Source organism: Octopus bimaculoides, chromosome 4 (assembly GCF_046866305.1).
Source record: "Octopus bimaculoides isolate indiv1 chromosome 4, ASM4686630v1, whole genome shotgun sequence".
NCBI classification, from domain to species: Eukaryota; Metazoa; Mollusca; class Cephalopoda; order Octopoda; family Octopodidae; genus Octopus; species Octopus bimaculoides.
In genome coordinates this window covers 147,091,810-147,118,956 of record NC_142931.1, presented here as the reverse complement: position 1 = coordinate 147,118,956, position 27,147 = coordinate 147,091,810, and the positions used below count along the sequence as shown (strand labels likewise).

The following is a 27,147-nucleotide window of genomic DNA, read 5'->3' as shown; positions in this document are numbered from 1 at the left end:
CCCGTTTGCCTGGCTTTGAAGGGTTTGACAGGAACTGAGGGCTCCCAGGGGGCTGCATCAAGCTCCAACATCTGCTTTGGCCTGGTTTCAATGGCTGGATGCCCTTTCTAGTACCAAATACTTTACAGAGTGCACTGGGAGCTTTTTATCCATGGCACTGGCACCAATGAGATCACCAGGTAGCTTGCACCCCATGTCTCAGTTCTTTAACCTCTCTGTGATAACTCACCAGTATGACATAGGCCAGATATCAGGGGGGAAGAATATCTTTTGGATCCATGTGTTTATGAGTACATTTTATTCAGCATTAGTAACACCGGCTCCTCTGCAGGTAAGTACGTAAAAAACACCCTTTGAGCATGGTCGTTGCCAGAACTGCCTGACTGGCTCCTGTACTGGTGGCACATAAAAGCACCCACTACACTCTCGGAGTAGTTGATGTTAGGAAGCGCATCCAGCTGTAGAAACTTTGCTAGAACAGACTGTAAAAGATTCCATTTATTTGTGGAGTGCAACCTGAAGAATTCAACCAGGATTTGGCCCTCGCTAAGCAAACACAAATATTCTCAGTTCTGTGGATGTGCAAATGGGACTCAAGAACTGATTTGTTTTCTGTAGTAGAGCACTTTCCAGAATTGTCCACTTTTCATATACTGTAAAACCCATTTTTTATTTTTACTGGCCAAGAAAAAGAGGTTGTGAGAACTGATTTCTGTGTGTTCAGAATGCATGAGAAGACAAAGCTTTACTCCGTGCAGTTAAGGTTTTGTTTGATTGTTGTTGTCGAAGAATGACTCATCTTTTGTTTGGTCTTTAATGATAGTTCTTGTTATGTTACAGGCAGATGACAATGGGAGAAATCGGCTGCTTTTTAAGTCATTTTGTCATATGGAAAGATGTGAGTAGTTGTTTGAAAGTGGCCTCGGCCAAAAACCACTTCTTTCTTACCCTCAACACCAGAAAACATCCAGATACGATCACCCACCACACAGCAACACACACATACTCCCTCATCTCTCACACAAAGGGTGAAACACTGGGAATTACATACAAAACATCCACATTGTTCACAACACACATTGAAGACATTCAGGAAAACCCGCATCAACTGTATATTGCTCTATTTTACCATTATCACTGAGATGTTTAAATGGAAAGATGTCTCGTCTCTTTTTGTAGGTTGTCGACAATAATTACAGGAAAGCCCTTGTATTTGAAGATGACGTACGGTTTGAAATATTCTTCCGACAGAAACTTGAAAAACTACTTTATGAATGTGAATATATTGTCAGAAACTGGGATCTCGTGTATGTTGTTGATTCTGTTTTCTTCCTTACTATTATTCTTTGGAATAATATCTTTAAAAAGGGATAACATGGTTTTAAAATTCTAAATCAAGGGAACCCTACTATCCTTAGAATAAGGACCACATGTTTTTAAATTTTAAATCAAAGAGACAGCATGTCTTTCAGAGAAGTTGGCAAGGTTGTGGCTTGGGGTGAGGAAAATTCAGTGCAAATTCCTACATGAGATGTCTTATATGACCAACTGAATGTCTGCCCCATGGGTTACTGTTGAAGTTTATATGGTGACCTTTGTGCCCCACACTCCTGTTTACTATCTCCTTTACAATAAGAACATGACAATTTAATGTTGACATCACAAAATACCGAAATACTTTCATCATTCTTTCGCTTGACAGATCTTCACTTTGATATTTTACATTCAACAAATTTACATAGAATTATTTCAACTATCTTAGTTTAAAAGTAACTCACCATTTATAGATACAATCATAGGGATTTCATTCTTGATTTAATAATCTTCACTCTGATATCTAGTATGTGCCCCTGGATGAAATGGTTTTCACACTTTGGGATTTGCTTCTTAATGCCAAGTAATCACCTCAGAACCGTTTCCTAAACAAAAACTGCTAAAATGACTTTTGTCTGCCTCTGATGTATTCTTAAACACAGCACATCCATAAGTGATTTTTATCTTAAGACAAATGCCACAGCAAATTTGCCTTTATTTCTGTTGCATGTAATGGACTGAAATGGAATGTCTCTTTACTCTAAGACACAATACAATGTCTGCAACTAGTTGTCAGTTTGTAAGCCAACACTTTTACTATAATAAAGGGATCCTCTATGTAGTCCCTCAACCTGCTAAAAATAGAGCTGCTAAATCTCCTTTAAATCACACACTATCAAAAGAAAAAAAAAAGGAGGGTACAATGGAAAATTGGACATTTTGTGGATTAGTCATGGTTGGACTATGTTTAATTAGGACTGAGCTGAGGCTGGACAACAACAGCAGCAGCATCAGCAACAAATGTTGGAATGTATGGAATTCAGGAATGTGCTTTTGTCTTTCAGATATCTTGGCAGAAAAAGATTATTTCGAAAACCAGAACCTGATGTACCTGGCACAACAATGTTGGTTTGGCCCAACTATTCCTACTGGACGTTAAGTTACATCTTGACCCTTGAAGGGGCTCAAAAGCTGCTGGATGCTGACCCCTTGTCCAAAATGATACCTGTTGATGAGTATATTCCTGTCATGTTCGACCGACATCCAGAGTAAGTCTTTTGTTTTGGTCATTTTACAACTTCCATTGTAACTTACTGCTACATAATGCTGCCACTACTACGACTGCTACTACATGAAGGTGCATTGCTTTGTGGTTAGTCTTGCCCTCACACTCGTCAGATCATCATTTAATGTCCGCTTTCCATGCTGGCATGGGTTGGACGGTTTGACTGAGGTCTGGCAAGCCAGCAACTGCACCAGACTCCAATCTGATCTGGCAAGGTTTCTACAGCTGGACGCCCTTCCTAACGCCAACCACTCCGAGAGTATAGTGGGTGCCTTTTTATGTGCCACTGGTACGTGAGCCAGTCAGGTGGCACTAGCATCGATCACGTTCGGATGGTGCTTTTTACATGCCACCGGCACGGGAGCCAGTCTGGAGGTACTGGCATCGACCACAATCGGTTGGTGCTTTTTACATGCTACCGGCATGGGAGCCAGTCAGGCGCACTTGGCATCATGTGTTCAATTCCCAGCCTAGGCACTGTGTTGTGTTCTTGAACAAAACACTTCATTTCACACCATTCCATTTACTTACAAACACACTCGTGGGAATATAGAATATACAAAAATGCATATAAGGCTGTGCCCCAGCATGGCCACAGTCCAATGGCTGAAACAAATAAAAGATACAAAATGTCAAACAAGCACAAACTGGGAAACACACGAAACGTCTTCACTCGCTCAAAACACTGACTTTTGTTAGTCTCCTTAATGCTGTCAATAGTTATCTCCCTTTAACTGCCTGTCACTGAACATGTCATCAACAGATTGCCGAGTTCACATCTTAATAGTTGATAGGCAAACAGCTTCTACATCGGCTGCTGCGTACAGCTCACGACTGGCCCCAGAGGGACAAGTGTATATCAAGGAAGTCGTCAGGGGATCGATCGTTCAATGAGCTTGTAACATAAGGCGGTGGATTTTATGCTGATACCAAATATGCGCTTATTCTATATAACTGCTCTTCAATCTTTCTACTGCTTTACTATATTACTGTTATGATAGTTTCACCACTATACTATGTCACTACTATACAAATACCATTATCTAACCACTATACTATAATGGCACTTGGGAAAGAGCTGGCAACACCTCAGCTTCCTGTGCTAAGGATACGGTGAAGACATTGGCAGCAGAATGTTGGATAACTGACAAGGCAGAAGAATCCAAGACCAACAGCTTGAAGATTATTACAGCTAAAGAGAATTTATAAGGGGTCAAAGAAAGCAATTGACCTGGGCACCCTTATTCTTATACAAATTACTTCAAGGGATGCAAGAACATATTGAAAGCCAAATCAAACTTATGAAATAATATACATATTTATAAAATTAAACTTCATAGAATTAGGAAATAAATGTCAGGGTAGATGGAGCCAAAATGAGTAATTAATGTGTAATTATTATTTAGAAATGGGGAAAAAATCAGTATTTGGGCAATTTTTAACCCATGTAGCACATCTGAAGAATTTCACAAGTTTGTCACAACTCACACTAGATATCACTATTATAGATATTATGATAAGGAATTTTCGAGAGGGAGAGTAATGTTTGTTGGTTGTTTGTCTTTTATGTTTGCAGAGATGAATGGAAATCCTTTTTCTTCCCCCGCAATTTGGTCGGACTATCGGCAGAACCATTGCTTGTGTATCCAACACACTACACTGGAGAAGCAGAGTATTTGTCTGATACCGAAGACTCGGATCTGATTGAAGGTGAAGAGGAAGAGGAAGATGAAAACGAAATTGCCGCCGCTGGTCTCAATGTTGAAAGTCCCAAAGTGGAACTGTAAATACTAAACATATAACACACACATACACACACACGAATGCACACACACACACACACACACACACACACACACATGGCTTATAAGAAGAGTTGGGTCCAGCCAGTAGTTGGGCCCAGTGCCTGAAGAGCCAAGAAGGGGTACAAGAATATCTGGCTTCTCCCTAAAAAAAACAAAAAAAATCTTAGCCATCTTGAATTTTGAGAGAACTCCCCCCATCCTAGGGCAGAAGAGTCTTGTTCCCTTGTTCTAGTTTGCTAAATTTCTCTTGAGGCTTTGCTCACACACACACACACACATGTATATGCACACACACACACACACACACACACAAATATTTAGTATTTCATTTTTACAAGGAAAACGCTGACAGTTGCCTTGAAATATTGGATTAGTATTCATCCGGATTGATGACAGTTACTAACCTCCAACTTTAATGCCGCTGTCACCATTTCCTTGTAAAAGCCAAAACATAAAATAAAATATGGTTCTCTACTGAAAGGAAGAGATGGGTTCTTCAAAATAATGTTTGACTATTTTTATATAGAGTTACACAAACATTGATATTTTATAAGCCACACAAGTATACCCATTCTAAAACATACTTACACACACACACACACACACACACACACACACCTATACATAAACACACAAATTACAGCCGCTTGGAAAACTAATTTTGTTATGAAAATGTTACTATGACAACAATCATTTATAATAAGATTATAGTTAAAACTACAGAGATAAAAGAAAAAAATTCCTGAACCCCCGAAAGAGTTTTGCCCTCATCCCTATCCCAAACGACCTGTACAAAAGCCACCATAAATAATAATCAGTTATTTCTATTCTAAAATATTAAATTTCTTTGTATCAAAGTCATTGATATTTTTATACCAAAGTAAACTCATCACAGTTCAGGTGAGAAAAATGAAAAAAAATTCATTTTCAGCGGCGTTTTTTTTTTTTCTTTTTTTTTGCTTTTTTTAAAAAATCCCACAGACTTTTGGACTTTCAAAACATATTCTGATCCCCACCGCCACGACCTCTCCACTGAAAAAAATGTTTTTTAAGAAAAATTGCTTTTCTTTTGCAGTCCAGACTTTTTTTCTTTTGGAATGTTCTGCCATCAAATCATGTCATTTTCCTGTTTTTTTTTTTTTTTTTTTATATGTTAAAAAAAAAAAAAAGATTTTATTTGCTTAAAAAAAAGAAATCTTATGTTAATATTGCTTGATGCTTCTTTCGATAAACTGATGAGAAAAATCAAGGATTTTTTTTTTTTTTAACTATGTCCTTAGTTCCAGTGGCTAAGATCTATAATTGGTCATTTTCAGCAGTTGTCTGTTTACTTAATTTCCTTCTCTCTCTCTAAATCAATAAACATTTTGTATTTTTATTGTTTAAATTATATTTCAACAAATCATCTTTAGTGTTGCATTCTTTTCTACCAATCAATCACATTAATTTTGTTATGTCTCACTAACCCTCAACTCTAATATCAAGAAATTTATTGCAAAAGCATTGCTTGAAAATGTCATTTTTCATTTAATCACTTTTGATTGTGTTTACCTTTGTGGTCAAGTCATGTGATCTTTAACATACTTATCCTTTCTACTAGATCTTTCCTGTTGACCATAGGACAAAAGTGGAAGAGCCTTACTCTACTCCCTGTTACAAAAAAATGACCTGCACTGCTATAGCGTTTCACTAGTGTCTTGTACTGCTGGCCATACTTCAATACCAGTAAGAAACCAATAAGATCTTGATTTACTGAGCTTTAGATACAGAAATTGTGCTATGAGTTGAAGATTTGTGTTTCAATGACACATTTTTCACAATTCTATTGAAAAGAAGCACCTCTCTAGCTCCCTTTCTGTTGTGATTCTGATTGAGATTGTGACTAAAGTATAAAGCTGTATGTAACCATTTCTTGACCTAGTTGGAGAGATCTTAATCAAGTAACCGCTGTTGTGATGACACAGCTTCTAATAGCTTGGCTTTGATAGTAATAAACTCTCAAATGCATGGTTAACAGCATTGGTTGATGTCAGCATGGATCAGCAAAAAGTTTGTTTGCTGAAATTATAAACAAAACCATTGACTTTTGTTAGATTTATTGATCTGGGTACTTCTGGCTGATGAGATACATGTTGGAATTGTGTCCTAGAATTCTTTGTTCTAATGAATCGAGTGTGTTATGAACACATTGCCATTGCAGAGAAGGAGCTGTTCTCCTGTGACAAACACAACAGGGATTAACATATTTGCATTCAAATCTGCCAGAATATATTAAGAATAAATGTGAAATACCATTTGATCATTTTTATCTTCTAATTTAACTACAATACTTAACAGTAGTAATTAGTATAGATAATTAATAAATAACTATTAATGCTATAAAATAGTAAAATATCACAACAAATACATCATCAATTCTGATTCTTATTCAACTAACAAATCATCAAAACATTTTTAACCTTCCGGAAATTCTTCAGCCATAAACTATTTCTTGCCAAATATTATTTATCATCCATAAACAGTCAACTTTTTTTCTTTTAAGATATTCTTTCATTGATTCTTTTCATATTTCTACTGAATTCTACTTCATTCTGGTTTGTATCATTTTATTTTAGTTTTACTTAAAATATTTGCAGGAAAAACATTCCAATATTTGTCAAAAGAGTTCATATCTAGGACTTAATTCAATTAATACTGTGTACAAATTTATCACAAACTCCACTGATGAGCTTTTCATTGAAACAAAGTCTCCAACCTTAATATTTACATTTATATGTCATTATATATATATATATATATATATATATATATATTTTTATTTATATATATATATATATATATATATATATATATATATATATATATATATATATATATATATATATATAGCGGTGAGCTGGCAGAATCGTTAGCATGCCGGGCGAAATGCTTAGTGGTATTTTGTCTGCCATTACGTTCTGAGCTCAAATTCCACCAAGGTTGACTTTGCCTTTCATTCTTTCGGGATAGATTAAATAAGTACCAGTTATGCACTGGGGTCGATATAATCGACTTAATCCCTTTGTCTGTCCTTGTTTGTCCCCTCTATGTTTAGCCCCCTGTGAGCAACAAAGAATTATATATATATGTGCCATTAAGATATTGCGTCTTTTAAAGTACAAAAATCACCTCAAAACACCCTCAATCTACACAAGCTGCATCCAGACATTATATCTGGCAGAGGGTGCATCGATATAGCAGACACGAGGTGCATCAAGACACCACACCTTACATCAAGGGGTTCTGAAATATCACCGGAAAGTGATGCAACCCTCCCTCCTCCTCCACCCAATAATTACAAGGGTGAAATGGATATAACCATTGAAAAATAATTGGTTATCAGGAAGGATTTGATCTCATTTCATGTCAGTTTATTGAATGAATTGATATCCCTGTGTGATATGCTAGAGTAAAGGATAGCCTGGTTACTCCCAGAAGTCTTCAGTCTATGAAATGCTCAGTGTCCTTTAATCAGAATTCCAACCGAAAAGTCCATTAAATATAGTCACGTTGCTGTTAATGGGTGTTCAGTAGAGAACGACATATTTCATGTAGCAAGACCCCCCTCCCCCCACCCCACCTGAAAAATATTGATTGATTTAAATCACACCCTTAAGAAAGAAAAAAAAGTAAATAGCGTAATTTTGTTTTCTTTCTGCTATAGGCACCAGGCCTGAAATTTTATGGGGCAAACACTAGTTTATTATATTGATCTCAATGCTTAAATTGTATTTTATCAACTCCGGAAGGATAAAAGGCAAAGTTGACCTTGGTGGAGTTTGAACTCTGAACATAAAATCTGAAGAAATGCCACTAAACATTTTGTCTGGTGTGCTAACAATTCCACCAGCTTGCTGCCTGATTATAGCTTAATTAATTACTGGTTAATCCTTATTGTGAAAGACAAGGTAGACAACTCTGGAATTCAAACTAAAAATTAAATCTGAAAATGTAGCTTGAGGTGTGAAGGAGGATGTTTAAGTATGAGGACAACTCTGGATGTGTTTCGTTTGTATTTAGGCCTCTTCAGCAAAATATATTCTTATTTACTTCCCAAATCTTATGACTTGAGAAAAAGTTATGATTTGTAAGAGGGGAAACATTCCCTGATTTGACAATTTAAAATGAATTACTGGGGAACATTTTCCAGAGACTCCTTCTGCATGAAGTACACATAGTTAAGTTGAGGCTATCATACTTAATGTAGTAACACCCAGCCCCACTACCAAATGATTGATTTATTATTAGGTTTAATGATTCTTGCAAAGAAAGGCAAGGGAGAGAACTCATCCAAATCCAATGTCGAATGAGGTGGAAGTTTGCAGTGTAGTGGTGGTGGTGAGAGGGTTAGTTTAAAGGAAAAAGGATGAAGTGGTTTAAGATCATTTTAGGGATCAAAGATTAGGGATGAATACTGCCTTGAGTTTGATTAATGCTTAGTTTGAACAGTTGCAAGTTTGTGGCTGTTTGAAAATGTAGATAGCATGCATCTGTATGGAATTATATGTACTAACTCCTTCCAACCTCTGGCCCACTAGGTGCCATGTCCTCTCCCCTTATTTTTATACCACTACTATCAGTCATACAAGCAATGTTATCCGTTTCCAGTCTTCCATGAGAAACATCCTCTGGCTGTGGGGAAATATTACTCTTGCCTGGAAACAGGCGAGAGTTGGTGACAGGAAGGGCATCCAGCTGTAGAAAATCTGCCTCAACAGATTCTGTCTAACCCATGCTAGCATGGAAACATGGATGTTAAATGATAACTATACAAGGGTCCTTATGGGACACAAAACATAAAATAAGAATAGCAAATTAAAGGAAGACAGAGATTCCTAGTATGGTATTAATCTCAGTGAGAGCAGCTTGTGGAAGAAGATAATGGCCTCTGCTCCTCAGAGGTTGTTGATTTCATATCACTTCCATTTGTGTGGTCTTGACTCACTTGTCTATCCTCCTCCTGTCAATCGTATTGTGTCACCACCTACACCGGGCCCACACTAACCCCTAAACCCATTCCTTCCTATCACCACTTATACCAGGCCCACATTAAAGCCTAAACATTCCTTCCTGTCACCACCTACGCTGGGCCCACACTAACCCCTAAACCCGTTCCATCCTGCCGTTCCTCCCTAGATCATTGTCCCACAGGTATTCCTCTCCCACCCATTTTTCCTCCTATACACATGAAGCATTATCCGTATTCATCCCACAATATCTAAAGGGGTTTGCGAAAGCTGTGGGCACGACCCTTGCTCCAGATCAAACCAATAAAAATGTAATTAAAAATAAAAGTTTTGACAAAGTTCTTTGAAAGAGAGATTTAAGGTGTTTATTGTAGGATGAGGTCCAGTGGGGAGTAAGGCACAACATGGGTAACAACAGAGGTGGTATGAGACCGGGTGGAAGTACCTGCCAAAGGCCTTAGTTGTAAGTCAAATAGAAGTTGGCCCCTAGGCATGTGGACTTGCTCTGGTGTCATGTGAACCAGTCTCCCAAACTTACTTTCAGCAGGGTTTGAACCCACAATGTAAAGGGCCAGCATAAAATATCACAAAGCTGTCTGGCACCTGAGAGGTTCTGGCAACCCACGTCCCACCATACTAATAACATTAGTTTTAAGGGGTTTTGTGGTGTTGCAAAAAGGTTAGCAGCATGGCACATGGCCTTATGGTTAGGGTGTTGCATTCATGATCACAAGATCATGGTTTCAATTCTTGGACTGGATGGCAGGTGTTCTTCAGCAAAATCTTTCCTTTCATATTGCTCCAATCCACTCAACTATGCTAGACTGGCAGCCGATTCAGAGGAAATATTGTGATCTCTGTCCCTTACAAGCCATGGCTGACCAATCCTATGAATCGTAGGACTTGAGACAGTAATATCCAGTGGGTGATCACAATGAAAGGGTTTGTTGCTATTTAGAGGTGAATTATTCTTGAGAAGGGTTTATGTTTCATACAATCTTAACAATGGGTGCCAGGTATGAGGAGACATTGTTTGGAAGATTTACTATAAAAATTAAAAAAAAAACTGAGGAATATTTCCACAAAGAAACCGATATTAATTCTATAAAATTTTTGGAAAATTGTTTTTTTATTTAATTAATTAAAAAAGATTGGATCGGGGGCTGGGAATATTTACTGATTTGCTAATATGTCACGGAGGTAAAAGTTTGGAATCTCACAACAACGTTTTTTTCTTGTATTTTTGCTTTTGCTCAAAATTCCTTCCTTTGGTCAAATATGTCTTTTTCTTGTCAACTGCATGGAAGCATTTTAATGCAATATTGCCAAAAACTTTACAAAATTGCATTGCAGCATGTGCACTGCATCACATGACTTTTGTGATGTGCATTGCAACAAGTGCATCGTATATATGAGAACAGTATTTTTTCTTTTACATCCTGTTAATGTTTTTACTTTCATTTTGTCAGTTTTGTCTCTTATGATCAAGATTAAGTATTTTTCACTTTGAAATTTATGTTTACAGCTCCCTAATTTTAGTCATCAAATCAGGGACCAGCTCTGATTCATATTCCTGAAAAAAAATCTTAATGACATCTTTCCTGCTCCTCTCCCTCCCTTTTCCCCAACTGATGCATATAATTCCCCTACGGCCATGTAACTCCCCATACAGCAAGATAACTGTTCCTGTCCCCTCAATCCTACTTTAACTTCTCATCACCTGACACAAATCCATCACCCTCAATACTTCTCCCCCACCGTTGAGCAGGGTTTTGTCTTGCAAAGTTACATGGTCACATCACTGGTGCGGGTGCCATGTAAAAAGCCCCCACTAGCACTCTGTAAAGGGGGGGCTGATGTTAAGAAGGGCATCCAGCCATGGAAAGCATGCTAAAATAGATATTAGAGTTTGGTGCAACTCAATCCATGGCCAGCTTGGAAAACGGACATTGGATGGTGTTTCTGTTTACTTACAGTAAATAATTTAGCAAATAAGTAATTGAACAACTCATGTCCATAAGTTCCCCCCCCCCCACATCCCAGTTTCTCTCCCTCTCCCCTCCCCCCACATCACATGATGAGTCACGATTTCCAATATATTCTCCAGCAATTTACAATCATGTTTTCAACATTTTCTTTCCACAGTTCTCTTATTTTCAGATATTTGGGTATTTTTGCTTTTGTCTTACATTAAATATGTGCATATATATATATGTGTGTGTGTGTGTGTGTGTGTAAAAAATATGTATATGAATGTATACATTTATGTCTATATCTATGCATGTACACACACACAATGTATGCATGCTACTGTGTCTGTATTTGGCTCTAAACACTACAATAATTTCAGACAGACCCTTTGTTACATATATCAGCAATATGTTGATTATGGAAACATTGCAATTAATATTTTCAGTTTTTATTAGAATTTAACCCCTTCTAATAATTACACCAACAGGTCCAGTGCCAAAGACCAAAGAGAGGAATTAAATTAATATTTCCATCTCTCCTTTTCTGTCTCTCCCTGCCTTTCTCTGCCAACAGTCTCAGTCTGCTGATGACATTAATTCCAGCCGAGTTTGTCAACCGTTCCCTAATTTTGCCGTAATTTTCAATTGATTTATTTCAACCTTAAACCACAGAAAATTAATTCCAAGAAATAAAAAAAATTAATCTAATGCATTCACAGATAAATTAGCAAATAAAATGTGTGACATCAGAATTCAGAAACTTTGAGCAAATGGGAAATAATTCATTTTTAATTGTAGAACTCAATGTAGATAATCCTATTTAATAACAGGTGTGTGGATAGTGTGTTAAGAAGCTTGCTTCTAAACTACATGGTTTGGGGTTCAGTCCCATTGCATGGCACTTTGGGCAAGTGTCTTCTGTAGCCCCAAGCCCCATTTATCAACCAAAGCCTTGTGAGTGGACTTTGTAAACAGAAACTGAAAGAAGCCCCATCATATATCTGTATGTGTCTGTGTTTGTTCCCTTACCAGTGCTTGACTGGTGTTGGTTTGTTTACGTCCTCCATAATTTAGTGGGTCTGCACAAGAGATCAATAGATTAAGTGTCAGGTTTAAGAAAAGAAAAATAAGTACTGGGATCAATTCATTCAACTAAAACCCTTAAAGGCAGTGCTGTAGCATGGCCACAGTCTAAAGACAAATAAGTGAAAGATAAAAGGAAAGATAAATATTAAGTTAAAAATTAATTCCCAAATCTCTCAGTTTCAAAATTCTTATAACAAACAATTCTTGCTAAGAAGATCAAAGCTTCTAAAATGGATGGAGAAATTTGGAGGATTTCTTTGGTGCAATCTCTCACATTTACAATAGTTGGAGTCCTAGGGGCAGCCCTCATTTTTTTCCTATCCAAAAGGGGTTTTAATAGCTTTGTCTCCTTTGAGTCATGTAGTAAATAAAATAATTTAGCCATGGGTCTGGGTCAGAGGCAAAACTAAGTGACAGGGTAGGATGGGAGTCTCTGTGGTTACTACAACTGAAACATGCTTGTAGGGCTTCAGATTAGTAAGGGTTTAGTGTGTCATCCCCCCTCGTCTCTCTCGCCCCCTCTCACTCCCGTGCTTTCTCTTCCCCCTCTTCCTCTCTTATCTGATCTCCCTCCCCATACCTCTCCTCCTTTGCTCCCCTTTTCTGTTAGGTCTGAAAGGCTGGTTTGTTCCACGTCAATAACTTGTTCATTCAACAACAATTTCTTGTCAAACATCTCAGCTCCATTACTAAACGTCTTGTCAAACATCCTGTCAAACATCTTGTCAAACATCTTGTCAAACATCCTGTCAAACATTACTAAACCAACCAACCAATACAGAAGGGGTTTTCAACAAATAAATATATATAGCCATGGATTCACTTGTACCAACAGTGACATTCACCCGGGGTGGCTTCAGCCAGCTCTGACCAACAAGTTCACCACATCCCTTACAAATGCTGACCACATCTGACGAATTTGACAGATGCCCCACTAGGGAAATGTGTCAGACAGCACAGATACTGTAGCCATAGTCATCATTCACTGTTGTGGCATAGAATTTGTGTTGGGAGTTGCAGTGGAAATGCAAATCCACATGTGGTCCCTGGTCACATGCTTTGGAATAGCATGATCCATGGCAGCTCATCTTGCAGTCGCTTGTCAACAGTTGCAGAGGATTTGCTGACCCAGTTTGATTATTGGAGCAGACCTAGCCAAAGTTTTATGCAGGGTCTAGAAACCTGCTTTAACAAAAGCTAAGGGGTGCCTCACTCTCAGTAGTCACCAACCCAAAATTTGTGAGTCCCCCATACTAAATAAATATACACAACCATGTATTTAGTCTCAGTATCACATCAGGCCCAGCAATTAAAACTCAACCAAGTATTACAATTTATTTAGTTCATCTTTCTGAAGTTTATTGCTAACTTTAAGACTATTTCCCATAAATTACTGTTTGGCTCCAGGCCAGATCTGGTGGAGCAGACTTATAATCGTTTACTGAAGAGGGAGACAAAACAACATTTTATGGTTAATAATGTTTGTGTGTGTGTGTGTGTGTGTGTGTAACTGAATCATTGCAAAAATAGAGTAAAGGGATCACAACAGAATCAAAGTAAAGAACACACAGAACGTGGAGCAGACATATTGTACCTCCTCTTCACCTCCCCATTCTCCTCCTCTGGCAGAATCGTTAGTATGTTGGGTGAAATGCTTAGTGGTATTTCATCAGTCTTCAGGTTAGCAGTTCAAATGCTGCCAAGGTCAACTTTACCTTTCATCCTTTTATGGGGTCGATAAATTAAGTACCGGTGAAACAGTGGGGTCGATGTAATCAACTAGTCCCCTCCCCCAAAATTTCAGGCCTTGTGCCCTTAGTAGAAAGAATTACCATTATTTTAGCAGCAGGCTAGCAGAATCGTTATTGCACTGGACAAAATGCTCAACGGCATTTTTTCTGTCTTTACGTCCTCAGATCAAATTCTGCTGAGGTCAACTTTGCCTTTTGTCCTTTAGGGGTCGATAAAGTACCAGTTGATCACTGAGGTTGATGTAATTGTCTTATCCCCTCCTCTGAACTTGCTGGCCTTGTGCCAAAATTTGAAATCATTATTATTATTATTATTATTATTATTATTAACATCGAAAAGTAGCTGACCTTGATATAAGTACAAGCTGATGTCTGTTTCTGTGGGTGTACTTAACTATGTATTAGTTGTACTCACACACACACACACACACACACACACATACACACCACACCACACCACATTCCACAAATGTTTCATGTTTGTTGTAGAATTCCATATTACAGCAAGATCTTCTGGAATGCAGCATTTCCATGAAGTGGAATATGTCAGTGTATGAGGAGACCTCTTTTGGTCATGAATGACCGTGGGATTTCACCTAGAAAGTTACCATCCAAGGCACAAATCCAGGCAAGGTTGTTTTATGGAAGACCAGCAGTCGCCCATGCATACCAGCCTCCCCTCTCCACACCACTGATGTTATCCAAGGGAAAGGCAAAAGGGGCCGATACAGCCTGGCACCAGTGATGTTGCAACTCATTTCTATAGCTGAGTTAACTGAAGCAACGTGAAATAAAGTGTCTTGCTCAAGAACACAACACGCAGCCCGGTCCAGGATTCAAACTCACAACCTTACGACCATAAGCTCGATGCTCTAACCACTGAGCTATGTGCCAGTGTATGTATGTATATATATATATATATATATATATATATATATATAGTGTGTGTCTGTGAATATCTCTGAACATGCATATATGTGACAATAACTCCCTATAGATCTCTCCCTCTCTCTACTGTGTGTATATATATGTGCACATATATACACACATATGTTTTAGGTGTATTTGTCAGTATATATGTAAATATATATGCATGTTATGTATATTTGCCAGTATATACGTTTGTGTTGTGTGTATCTGTGAACATATATATATATATAATATATATATATATATATATACACCCCCTCTCTGCAGCTGTGTGTCTGTGTGTGTCTGCATTTATTAATGAAACTCTCCATCGGTTCTTCCAAGACAAGTTTTTTTTAGTTTATTTTCCTTTCTGTTTCCATCTCAATCTTTGTCCGTCCAGCGTTTCTGACACTGTTATGAAAACCAATTTATTATTTGTAAATAAAATTAATTATATTATTGAAATTGTTGCATTATTTCTATTGAATCAAAATATACCGTGGATACTTTTGTTGTTCAATCGTTTTCTTACAATTAAAAAACTATATTCAGAATTTTCTCGATCCTGCTCGACCTTTTGGCTAAGTATAAAATGTCTTGGTTCTTAGCTTCATATCTGATATGGTCCCTATTTGGGGGCCATTGATATTAAATTGATCTGTAGAACAGTCAAAGAGTTAGCAGCTTGCTCTGCCTTTGCTCTCGATTGGCCTGGCATAGAAGAGAACGAGAAGTCTGATTGGATAACATCCTTCACATGATTGTTTATAGACAATGCATTGACAGAGAACCAAGATATGTGGTGCAATTTTGCACTCTAGAAGAACTGTCCACCTCAACAGAATTGATATCTTAAAACTAAAGTGCTACATAAAATGCACTGGTGCTGGTGCCACATGAAAAAAGCACCCAGTCCACACTCTGTAAACTGGTTGGCGTTAGGAAGGGCATCCAACCATGGAAACCAAGAATAAATGGACTATAGAACACCTGGTGTGGCCCCTGGCCTTGCCAGCTCCTGTCAAGCTGTCCAACCCATGCCAGCATGGAAAGACAGACGTTAAATCATGATGTATTCTTTTCACTTGTTTTAGTCATTGGACTAAAACCTTGGACTAAGCCTTGTCACACAGTGTCACACTGAATATCCCCGAGAACTACGTTAAGGGTACACGTGTCTGTGGAGTGCTCAGCCACTTGCAAGTTAATTTCACGAGCAGGCTGTTCCGTTGATTGGATCAACTGGAACCCTCGACGTCCTAAGGAAGGGTACCTGGCGGAGGATGTTATCTCATGGTGCAAAATAATAGTCTCTGGAATTGTTAGAATCTTCTTTTTCCTTGCGACAAACCAATTTATTCCACATGTGGTCGTCTGGTAAGAAGTTTGCTTCTCAACTCCACGTTTGATCGGAGTCTCTTCCTTTTAAGGTCAAATCCTGTCAAAGTCTACTCGAGTCTTCCGTTCTCTCGGAGATAAAAAAAAAAAAAAAAATAGGATCAATCTGAGGTGGTGGATTGATGGAACTGTTAAATGTCGGCAGTGAAAGGTCTTCGATTTGGTCCTTTTTTTTTTGCGGTTGGGAGAATGTCTGGGAATAACGTCTGTGAGGATACTGATTCCAAGCTGCGTTGACCAAAATTGGTGGCCGTTCCCGCTGGATAAACATAAGTGACATGAAAAAGGAAAACTTGCACGCATGGGAAGTTGCCCCAAGCGGGTCCATACGCGTGTATAGATGCGTGATCATCGTTGCCTGACGACGGGGACCTATATAAAATCCAGTGAAGGTGGCGAGCTGGCAACATCGTTAGCACGCCGGGCGAAATGCTTAGCGGTATTTCGCCTGCTGCTACGTTCTGAGTTCAAATTCCGCCGAGGTCGACTTTATCTTTCATCTTCTCGGGGTCGATTAAATAAGTACCAGTTACGCACTGGGGTCGATGTAATCGACTTAATCCCTTTGTCTGTCCTTGTTTGTCCCCTCTATGTTTAGCCTCCTCTGTGGGCAAGAAAGAAATAAGAATCGTTAGCACACCGGGTGAAATGCATAGCGGTATTTCGCCTGCCGTTACGTTCTGAGTTCAAATTCCATCGAGGTCAACTTTGCTTTTTAACCTTTCGGGGTCGAGAAATTAAGTACCAGTGAAACACTGGGGGTCGATCTAATCGACTGGCTCCCTCACAAAATTTCAGGCCTTGTGCCTATAGCAGAAAGGATCTTATATAAAATCCAGTTCGTTTATCAACTGCCTTTTACTCTCTCGATTTCTTTCGAATTCAAACTCTACACCTGGTATGGGCAACCTTTTGCGAAAAGCGGGCCGCATAAGACCTGGATCATCTCCAAGCGGGCCGCACTTATAAAAATAAAAAGTATGCAGGTAATGTTTCGTTATGTGTGCCACTCAGAAGGCCCACTAGCCGCAGTTTGCCAATGACTGTTCTACATAAACAAACACTACTTGTTACTTTCGACAACACAGTAAGCCAGGGACCGGCCTGTTGGACCGCACTTTGAGTTCATAAATTTCATAACGTCAATTTTTCTCGAATGCATGTAAGAAAATGAAAAGCCAACGCTGGTGCAATTGAAATAATTGTCAACGAAAAAAGAAAGAAAAATGAAGAAGGGAAATTGGAACCGATTACTGATGACATGGTGTTATTTGCAGCATCGCACTTACTTGGGGAAATCTCTTTACAAATGTTATTCCTCGAAAATATCAGGATGCCGATTGTCGTCAGGTCATTCAAGTTAAATGGCACAAAATGTGTAAACGAAATGAACTTTCTGTGAACATCTGTTTAGGGTGAGTCAGACTTGCTGGAGGTGAGAAAATCACTCCAAACAGAACAGCGAGTACATTCAATTACACACGCACACACGTTTTTTCTTTCTTTTTTATGTTTGTTTCAGTCATTGAACTGCGACCATGCTGGAGCTTTGTACGTAAGCCTGGTACGTATTCTGTCGGTCTTTTTTACTGCATCCCTAAGTTACTGGGGCTTAAGCGGTGAGGTGGGAAGGGGACGACAAACATATGCGATGGGCTTCCACACAGTTCCCGTCTATTAAATTCACTTAAAAGGCATTGGTTGGCCCAGAGTTAGAGTAGAAGATACGTGAAAGTACACACGTACGTACACACACACACACACATATATATATATATATATACGCATGTGCATGCATACACACACAGAGGAAGACTTGCACGCATGGGCAGCTGCCCCAAGCCTATTATTATTAATAATAATGAGAGGTACAAAGGAAATAGCAAAGTACCAGGATCAAGTCATTGAGTTACAGAGGCTATGGAAGGAGCGCGTAAAATGTTTCCCTGTAGTTATAGGTGCATTAGGAAGTATCCCTAAAGATTTGAACAGATGGATAGAAGAAACAGTCTAGTGCAGCTTCAGAAAATTGTTATTAGGGACAACTAGAATACTTAGGAAGGTTCTTGGCATCTAAAGTTACTTGTTGTAGCCCGATGTTAGGAATTTTTCTTTTCAAACAGTTTAATCTGTTGTCCGTACCAAGCAGTGGCTCTCGTGGCTTCTGGTCTTAACTGATTGGAAGTGTTATGTACATGTTTATCTTGGTATAAAATGATGGGCTATAATTTTCTTGTCAGTTGTTTGACCTTCATCAGTTGAGCATGTCCCTTTGTGGCTGACGATATGTGCATCTCTGATCACGAGCAGAAGTAGTGGGAGAGCATCATAGCCATGTGTTGAGAGGAATTCTTTGGGGTTTGACTAATTCACCTATGGAAACATGAGTATTTTGTTCGTCATCCTTAAACAAACCTTGTTCACAGACTATTTAAACAAGATAGGTTACTTGGCCCGAAGAAAATTCTAACTGGGCCCCCACCTGCAAGGTCATTCGCTGTTTATGATGATATGAGATCACTGTCACGCACATACGGTTGTGATGCACATGTCTGGTGTACCCTTATCAGACGGGTAGTCATGATGGGTATACTGGGCTTCGTATATTTGTACTCAGCGTCACTTTGAAGTAATAATAATGTTCGTCCGTCGTTGTAGACGATGACCAAGACATCAGGTGACGGGTGCGTCCGCCTGTGGCTGATCAGTCCGATGCGTGCTCGGAAGGCTGTGCTGCAGATCCGGCACTGGTGGTCTGCTGAGAATGAAGGCAACCAGTTGGCTATGGATTTGCGCAGCTCACTCTTTCTTTGTGCTCCTGCCATCCTATTCTGTTCGTAGGAGGTGGCACCTCTGTGGATGCTGCTACGCTAGACAGGGCCGTCCTGCACTTGCATTTCCTAGACTTAAAAATAATTACTAGGTTCTGCTCCAGCATGGCCACACTATTGATTGAAACACAATAAATTTTGCTAACCCTATCACTACTGGCTTAACTAGAAAAGTAATCCGTTTACCAATAATTGCTTAACAACACTAATCGTGAACGGTATGAATAGCTGATTAATAATATTTGTAAATCCTTAACCGAATCAGAAATTGGATAGCCATTTTAGTAACTGTTTAATGATTTCCTTAATTAGCTGCAGCAGTAAATGACACTAAACAAAACAGCATTGAAATTAAGTTTGAGGCTGAGCTGTTGGGAATGAGTTAAGATTCGACATATTGGACAATCTAAAGTAGATGCTTTCTGATGACAATATTTAATTGGATGTAAAGGTCGTTAATCTTCTGTCAATAGACATACAACTTAAATGTATGGCTCACCAGATGGATATGGCTGTGGATATACTGATTAAAGACTATACGTGTGTGCGTGTGTGTGTGTGTGTGTGTGTGCGTGTGCGTGTGTGTGTGTGTGTGCGTGTGTATGCGGGCGTGTAAGTATGTATTTTTTCATGTCTGAATGTGTACGTGTGTGTGTGTGTGTGTGTGTGTATGTATATATATATATATATATATATATATTCATGTCTAAAAATTTATGTGCGTGTGTATATATGTATGCATTTATGTATGTATGCATTTATGTATGTATGTATGTATGTATGTATGTATGTATGAGGAGATCAAACAACTTTTTTGACTGAAACGAAATTTTTGGACAAAAGAAGCCGCTTCACCAGTTGGAAGAAGGAAACTCGGGTTTATAGAGAAACGTGAAATATTTCCTTGTTTGCCATGTTAAGACTTTCATTTCACACGGTCATATCACCTGTACGTGATGACATTCCCTCAGCACTCAACTCGGTTTACAACAGATCCATTCCTATTCTATAGAAGCTCTGACATCTTCATTGCATATATTTATTCCACATTATTAAATTACTAAATGATCCAATCCACTCCGTTGTGCAGTTTAAGATCTTACAGATTCTTTCTTAGTAAAACGTTTGGTAAACTTGGTAAATCTTACAGAAAATTAGTCGAGCGTTTTTATTAGTTTAAAATATATTTGAAAGTTGTTGTTGTTGCCAGGCTGTTAGTGACCATGATTGGAATATCGTTGGTTTGTTTTGTTGTTGGCCTCCACCACACGTCTCTGGCCCACATCACATACATAGAACCGAGGTCGCCACTCAAGGTCAGTATTCTTTTATTTGTTTGTCATTTTGACTGCGGCCATGCTGGAGCACTGCCTTTAGTCGAAGAAATCGAACCCAAGGGCTTATTCTTTGTAAGGCTAGTACTTATTCTATCTGTCTGTTTTGCCGAATCGCCAAGTTACGGGAACGTAAACACACCAACGTCGGTTGTCAAGCGATGGTAGTGGTGGTGGTGGTGGACAGACAGACACACAAACATATACATATATACGACGGGCTTCTTTCAGTTTCTGTCTACCAAATCCACTCACAAGCCTTTGGTCGGCCCAAGGCTATAGAAGACACTTGCCCAAGGTGCCACGCAGTGGGACTGAACGCAGAACGATGTTGTTGGTTAGCAAGCTACTTACCACACAACCACTCCTGCGCCTCTCTCTCTATATATATATATATATATATATATATATATATATATATATATATATATATATATATATATATATATATATATATATATATATATATATATATATATATATATATATATATATATATATATATATATATATATATATATATATATATAATTTTTTCTTTTTACCTGGCACTTTTAGCTCTCCTTTCCTACCACACGTAGACACGCACGCACGCGCATCCATCATTCCGTCGGAAACTGGAGTCTAAACGTTTAAGATTTAGATTTCAGTTACCGATTAAATGATGGATATTTTTTTTTTTTTACATAAATGTAAAAGTCCATCGTCGAAACTAGCACTCGAGTTGTTTAGATCCTTTTTAAATGTTAGATTACAGTGGACTTTTGTTGTTTTTGCAGTATGAACTGATTAACAAGTGAAAAAACAAAATCCATAATTCACATCGATTCCATCTGGAGTTTCCAGGTCATGGTTAACTATCATAAAATATTTTGATACAGCTATTGAAATTTAAATTAATGATAGACAGACAGGAAGACAGACAGGTAGACAAACAGACACACGTGTGTGTGTGTGTGTGTGTGTGTGTGCGTGTGTGTGTGTGTGTGTGTGTGTGTGTGTGTGTGTGCGCGTGCGTGCTGGTAATAATCACTGGATTGCGGCCATGTTGGATCACAATCTAAGTTTTTTGTTGATCATGTAAATTTCCGTGTTTATCTGTGTATTACATCGACACTATTTATCGAATTGCTAGGTTATGTATTATCTATAATGATTCACACAAACCAATAATTTCTAAATTCGTGGTCCCTGTTTCAATCAAAGAGCATAACATTTTGTTTACGAGTCTTTTACTCAAACCTCGTGTTCACCAATACCTTCGTCAATACCTTGTTCGCGGAATTAAAAAAAAAAAACAAGACTGCATAAACTTGTTTTCCATACACACAGATTTTCTCGGACAAAACGCGATTTGAAACATTGTGCAAGTTGTTAGGAAATGACAAATTGTCTAAACCATTCTTTGTAGTAACTCTAGGTTCTTATAGATCATTGCGAAACTATACGGGTTCTAGTCTCCATGCCAGGCGAGAAGTATTCCCCTCTTGTTTCGTATTAATCATTTTTGTGTTCCATTTCGACTTTCACTATCATATCCGTATTGTATATCTGGTTATCCGCAATACTTGTAAATGAATTCATTTCCTATGTATCAGAAGGGACAGATTTCCTCTAGGCCCGTGACTAGCGACTACACGTCATGGACGAGAGTCAAGGAAGCCGAAACTCTCCTAACGTTCTCATGGGTTACTGTTGGGATGGTATTCCTCTTGCTCTGCTATATATTTCTGTTTTTAACACAGCATGTCTATTGCGAAGAGATTTTTCTCTCGAGCAAGAACCACTGCATCGTGCCCATTGATGGTGTTTATACGTGAAGTACGATACATAAATGTCTATTTTAATTTAGTGCCGTTTCAATTGTCTACATCGAGTTTATACACGCGCGTGCACCCCCCACCCCGGCATATATATATTAAACTTTTACAAGAGCGGTGACAATGACTTCGGAGTTTTGGCATGCTAGCCATCGCCGGACAGTCCGATACATGTACTCTACAAAAAATGTATTAATTTGTCAACTTGTCATAAGAAAAAAAAAACAGTGTGTCCATACACACACACACACACACACACATACACACATAAATATATTTTCAATGAATCTCGATCGATTTCCCTATTTCCTTTCTAAATTACCATCATTCCCTTTATGAAACACTTCTCACCAATTTATCCTCCCCAGGGCCGAGTTCCATCCCCGGGAAGTCCGTGGCCAATGCCACATCTATGGAAGAAGTCACCCAAACTTTTCGGTATCGATCCTGAACGCTTCTCTTTGACCAGCTCCCTGAAAGATTGTGACATAATCGATGCAGCCAAACAACGTTACACGGGATTGATATTTCAAGGGAAACAGAACCGATTCTCAGGACGTTTGAGCCGACCCGAGATTAGAAACCTCCATGTTGACATAATGGACCAGAAATGTCCTCGTTATCCTCATATTAACGACGATGAAACATGTATGTCGATGCAATTGTTTTTTTTTCCCTTCCGTGTACACGCAAAGTACGAATATGTATGCGTGGGTGTATGTGAGTGTCTAAAACCATTGGTCACTATGACCGGACATATACTGCATACACACACACACACACACACGTTCTTCAAATAATTATCATTCCCTTTCTTCTTCCTCTGCTTTGATTTTAAATGGTTCACCCAAAACGTCAGACTGCTTTTTCGTGTTTTTTTTTTCCGTCGTAAAATTCAATATGCACGAAAAATTGACCATTATCATTTTCCTCGTCCCATTTGTTATTTCACGCACGTGTGTGTGTGTGTGTGTATAAATTGTACGTTCACCATGTATCCAGAAAGTACAAAAATGAACACCCACGAAACCCGTATATAAGAATTATTCGCCACCCCACGGGGAAAGAATTGTATGACATTTATTTTGGGGAATAACAGACAAATTTCTGCAAAACCACATTCTAATGTATGAAAGGCGAGGTTTCAGATGTGTTGGAATAGTTACGTCAATTATTCTACCCCCACCTCTCTCTTTCTCTCTCTCTTTGTCCTAGTGAAAATGAACTATACACTCACGCCAAGAGAAAGAGGGGAGAGAGAGAGAGAGAGAAGAACGAAGATGATGATGATGGTAGTACGTTTGTGTCTCGTCAAACTATGCCCTTCTATTTAGGAGGTCTTTTACGATAAACAGCCTTACAAGATAAAAGATTCTGTACTGTTTGTTTTTTTTTTAGTTTTATCATTATTGGTTTTGGTCTCTAAGGTATGTATATAAGAGGAGGAACCCAAAAGAAACCAGAATTTTGCATTATTATTTTATTCACTTAGTTTTACATGTTTACACTTTTATCGCCTCAAAGTGTTTTCCATTTGAAGCAATGCTTCGGTCCTGATGCGTTTTCCACTCTTCGAAGCAGTGCTGGCACTCTTGCGAAGTGACAATAGCACTACACTTGACAACACCAGTCGGCAGAATGGTGCCTGAGGGTCAAATCAAGTGGCTACTAGTGGCGGAAGAGAACATTTCCGGTTACTTTTGGGTACTCCATCTTATGTATATTCGCATGAATGTAGATTTAGTAACGTTATGTCAGAATTATCATGTACTTGCAAAAAAGGTAGATGTATTAGTTGTGAAGGATGTCACAGATGTGAATGTACATGGCGTGGCGATAATAAACGCAACGAAAACGGAAACGCATGTGCCACAAAGAGAATACGACTTATGGGGGTGGGGGTGGGGGGTCGACACACGTAAAACAAATATGAATACAAGAAAACGTAGTGTGTATACGGAACAAGAGGATTCTGAACCAGAAGTTTGCGATCCATCACGAATTGTTTCAACAGTGGGGGGGGGGGGGCATTGTATGAAGCATTTGGTTTAAAATCAGTATCATCATCATTACCGGGAAAAGCTAAACGTGAAAGTACCCGGATGGAAAACTATGACAAAACAGCTAAAAAGCGACTGGTGACTCTAACCAGTACCATAATGAAAAACGTATGCTCTATCATTAGACCGTTTGATGCCTGAGGCCTTATGAAAAAGGTTGTTAAAAACGAAGGAGAAGGTGTCGTCGATGAAGGCAAAATAGCGGAAAGTATCATTGAAGTACGAGATGCATTGCCGAGAAATGTTGTACAAGCTGATGCTGTTACAGCTCCATTAGCGGTATCCTTTGTTTCAAGTGTTTTGAAAGATTGTTTTGGTATTGGTATGAAGAAAATAGCTTCATTAAGACGAAAGTATAAACATATGGCAGGTGGAAAGCAGCTTACACCTTCCAATAGATCAATTATACGATACGATCGTGATCAAATGGAAGCTGCAGTGGAGTTTGTTTTGTCGGGTGCTAATATATGCTGAATCTCATGGGGTACCAAAATATTTACGATTAATGGCGAAGAAATACATCACCCCAAGCTGATTAGGAAAAAGAATACAACTATAATGCTACGTGATTACAAAGAAACCAAACCTCAAAATAAACAATTAGGATCTACATCATTCCGGAAGATAGTCAAAACGTTAACTACCAAGGATGAAACAATTAAACAAGCGGTCGTTTATGTGTCGGGAGTATTAATGTATAATAATTTTGCACGTTTGAAGACTGTTGTTGCTACCAGTGCCGAACCAGAATCTCTAAATGCTATTGTTAATGGTCTGGAAGCTTACAATAAGACAACCTATGAGGGACACATTTCTACATGTAATGTCACGGATAAAGAGTTTTCTTTATCCATCTCTGGAGCAGAAATGAAACTGTGTGGTGTTTGTTGCTTCCCCAAGCATGTAATACAATACATTAAACGGCACGTGAGCCCAGAACATGAAACTGTATTGAATGATGCTATGGAAAAATTATATCTTTTATTTGGTCATCATGTGAGAATACTTAATCGACGCAATAGGATTGATGAAATAATGTTCAATTTACGTTTAGAAGATACTATGGCTGTTATGGATTTCAAAATAGGGAAAAAACTACAGATTTTTACGGTAAGAAAGGGTCATCGTGACATGGAACCATGATGTATACAAGATACACCGATGAAGAACGGCGTAATACTGAAAATTTAAAGGATTATCGTATCACTGGGAGATTGCAAGAAAACATTGTAACTTTTCGAAAAATTGACATTTTCGAGAATTTTATAAATATGCAACATAAAATATATAATACTGCAGCTATAGCACGATTTTACTGAGTTTTGGTAGTTTAAGTCTCTACAAAACTGGGTCAAACTTCCATACTCTGAGTCCTTTAAACGACTCTTAAAATTTCAAAAGATTGCTTGCAGTTTCTCATCCGATTTTTCGACGTGTTTGGATGGAAATGACAGTCGACTTCTGCAAATGTGCTGTAAAAACACATGTCATCACTACTGACATGTGCTCCTATCATTATATATACTAATATGAATATAACATTAAAAAATATACACCGAATATACTTCGAGCTTAATCCCTGTACCAATAAGAAATAATTGTTTGCATAGATATATTTTAAAATTAACGATTTAAAAATTCCTAAACTAGCAATAACCTGGTGGAACTATTCGAAATGTTCCGTTTGTTTCACAGTGAGGCTTCGTGCGTGTTTATTAAATGTAGGCAAACCAAGTTATTTACAACTTATATCCATATGTATTTTCGTATTTATGTTTCATCATCATTTAACGTCCATCATCCATGCTGGCAGGGGTTATTATTTAGTTTTATTTCTAAATTTCTCGCCAATGGAGAAAGAGCCTGTGTCTAACTTAGATGCAAGACTTACATTTGAATTTCAACATCGACATGGTCGTTGTGCATTATGCATGAATATGTGCAAGCATTTGGAGTCAGTGCACCTGCAGATCTGCATATTTTCACGACATGTGCATATGTACGTATATGCTAAACTTTTGAAAAGGTTTACACATTTTGACAGTTCCATTGATAGCTTGTATCTGTAGCCTTTTAAATTAGCCTTTTATGTATGCATAAAAATGTGTGTGTGCGTGTGTATGTAGTGTGCATGTGTATGTATAATATATAGTATTTGCGTATGTATATACATGTTTTGTACTCAGCTAGCTATATCTGTATATAATGCAGATGAAGTAAACATCACCAGTCAATTAGCGACGGTTTCGGCAAAATCTGTGTGGGGAGCTTTAAGAGGTAAGTAATATTTTAGTCTTTGAGAAGTTCTTTTGTTTTCTTACTGCTGTTGGGGGTGGATGTAGTTGCGGAGTGTTATAGTGGTGTCACTGTGTGTGTGTGTGTGTCTGTGTGTGTGTGTGTGTGTGTGTGTGTGTGTGTGTGTGTGTGTGTGTGCGTATTGCTTGTTTCAGTCATTGGACTGTGGACAGGCTGGAGCATCACATTGAACTGTTTAGTCGAGCAAATCAACCTCAATACTTTTCTTTTTAAAGCCTGGCATCTATTCTATCAGTCTATTTTGCTGGGGACGTTAACA

General features: G+C 38.4%; 2 protein-coding genes across 3 annotated transcripts in view; both read left to right on the top strand.

Moving 5' to 3' along the window:
• The window catches only part of LOC106878759 (procollagen galactosyltransferase 1), a 119,568-nt gene extending 113,762 nt beyond the window's left edge, over positions 1-5,806 (top strand). Inside the window, exons 11-14 of the mRNA XM_052967583.2 lie at positions 841-898; positions 1,180-1,307; positions 2,379-2,582; positions 4,176-5,806. Coding sequence (XP_052823543.1) covers positions 841-898; positions 1,180-1,307; positions 2,379-2,582; positions 4,176-4,386 — 601 coding nt within the window. The 3' untranslated portion in view covers positions 4,387-5,806. The remainder of the gene's footprint in view (positions 1-840; positions 899-1,179; positions 1,308-2,378; positions 2,583-4,175) is intronic.
• Positions 5,807-19,720: 13,914 nt separating this feature from the next.
• The window catches only part of LOC106878756 (beta-hexosaminidase subunit alpha), a 31,211-nt gene continuing 23,784 nt past the window's right edge, over positions 19,721-27,147 (top strand). The window contains exons 1-3 of one of the 2 annotated variants that reach the window (XM_089351698.1): positions 19,721-20,674; positions 22,881-23,160; positions 26,784-26,849. In XM_089351698.1, coding sequence (XP_089207824.1) covers positions 20,582-20,674; positions 22,881-23,160; positions 26,784-26,849 — 439 coding nt within the window. In that variant the 5' untranslated portion in view covers positions 19,721-20,581. The remainder of the gene's footprint in view (positions 20,675-22,880; positions 23,161-26,783; positions 26,850-27,147) is intronic. The other variant, XM_089351697.1, reaches the window with a different exon arrangement.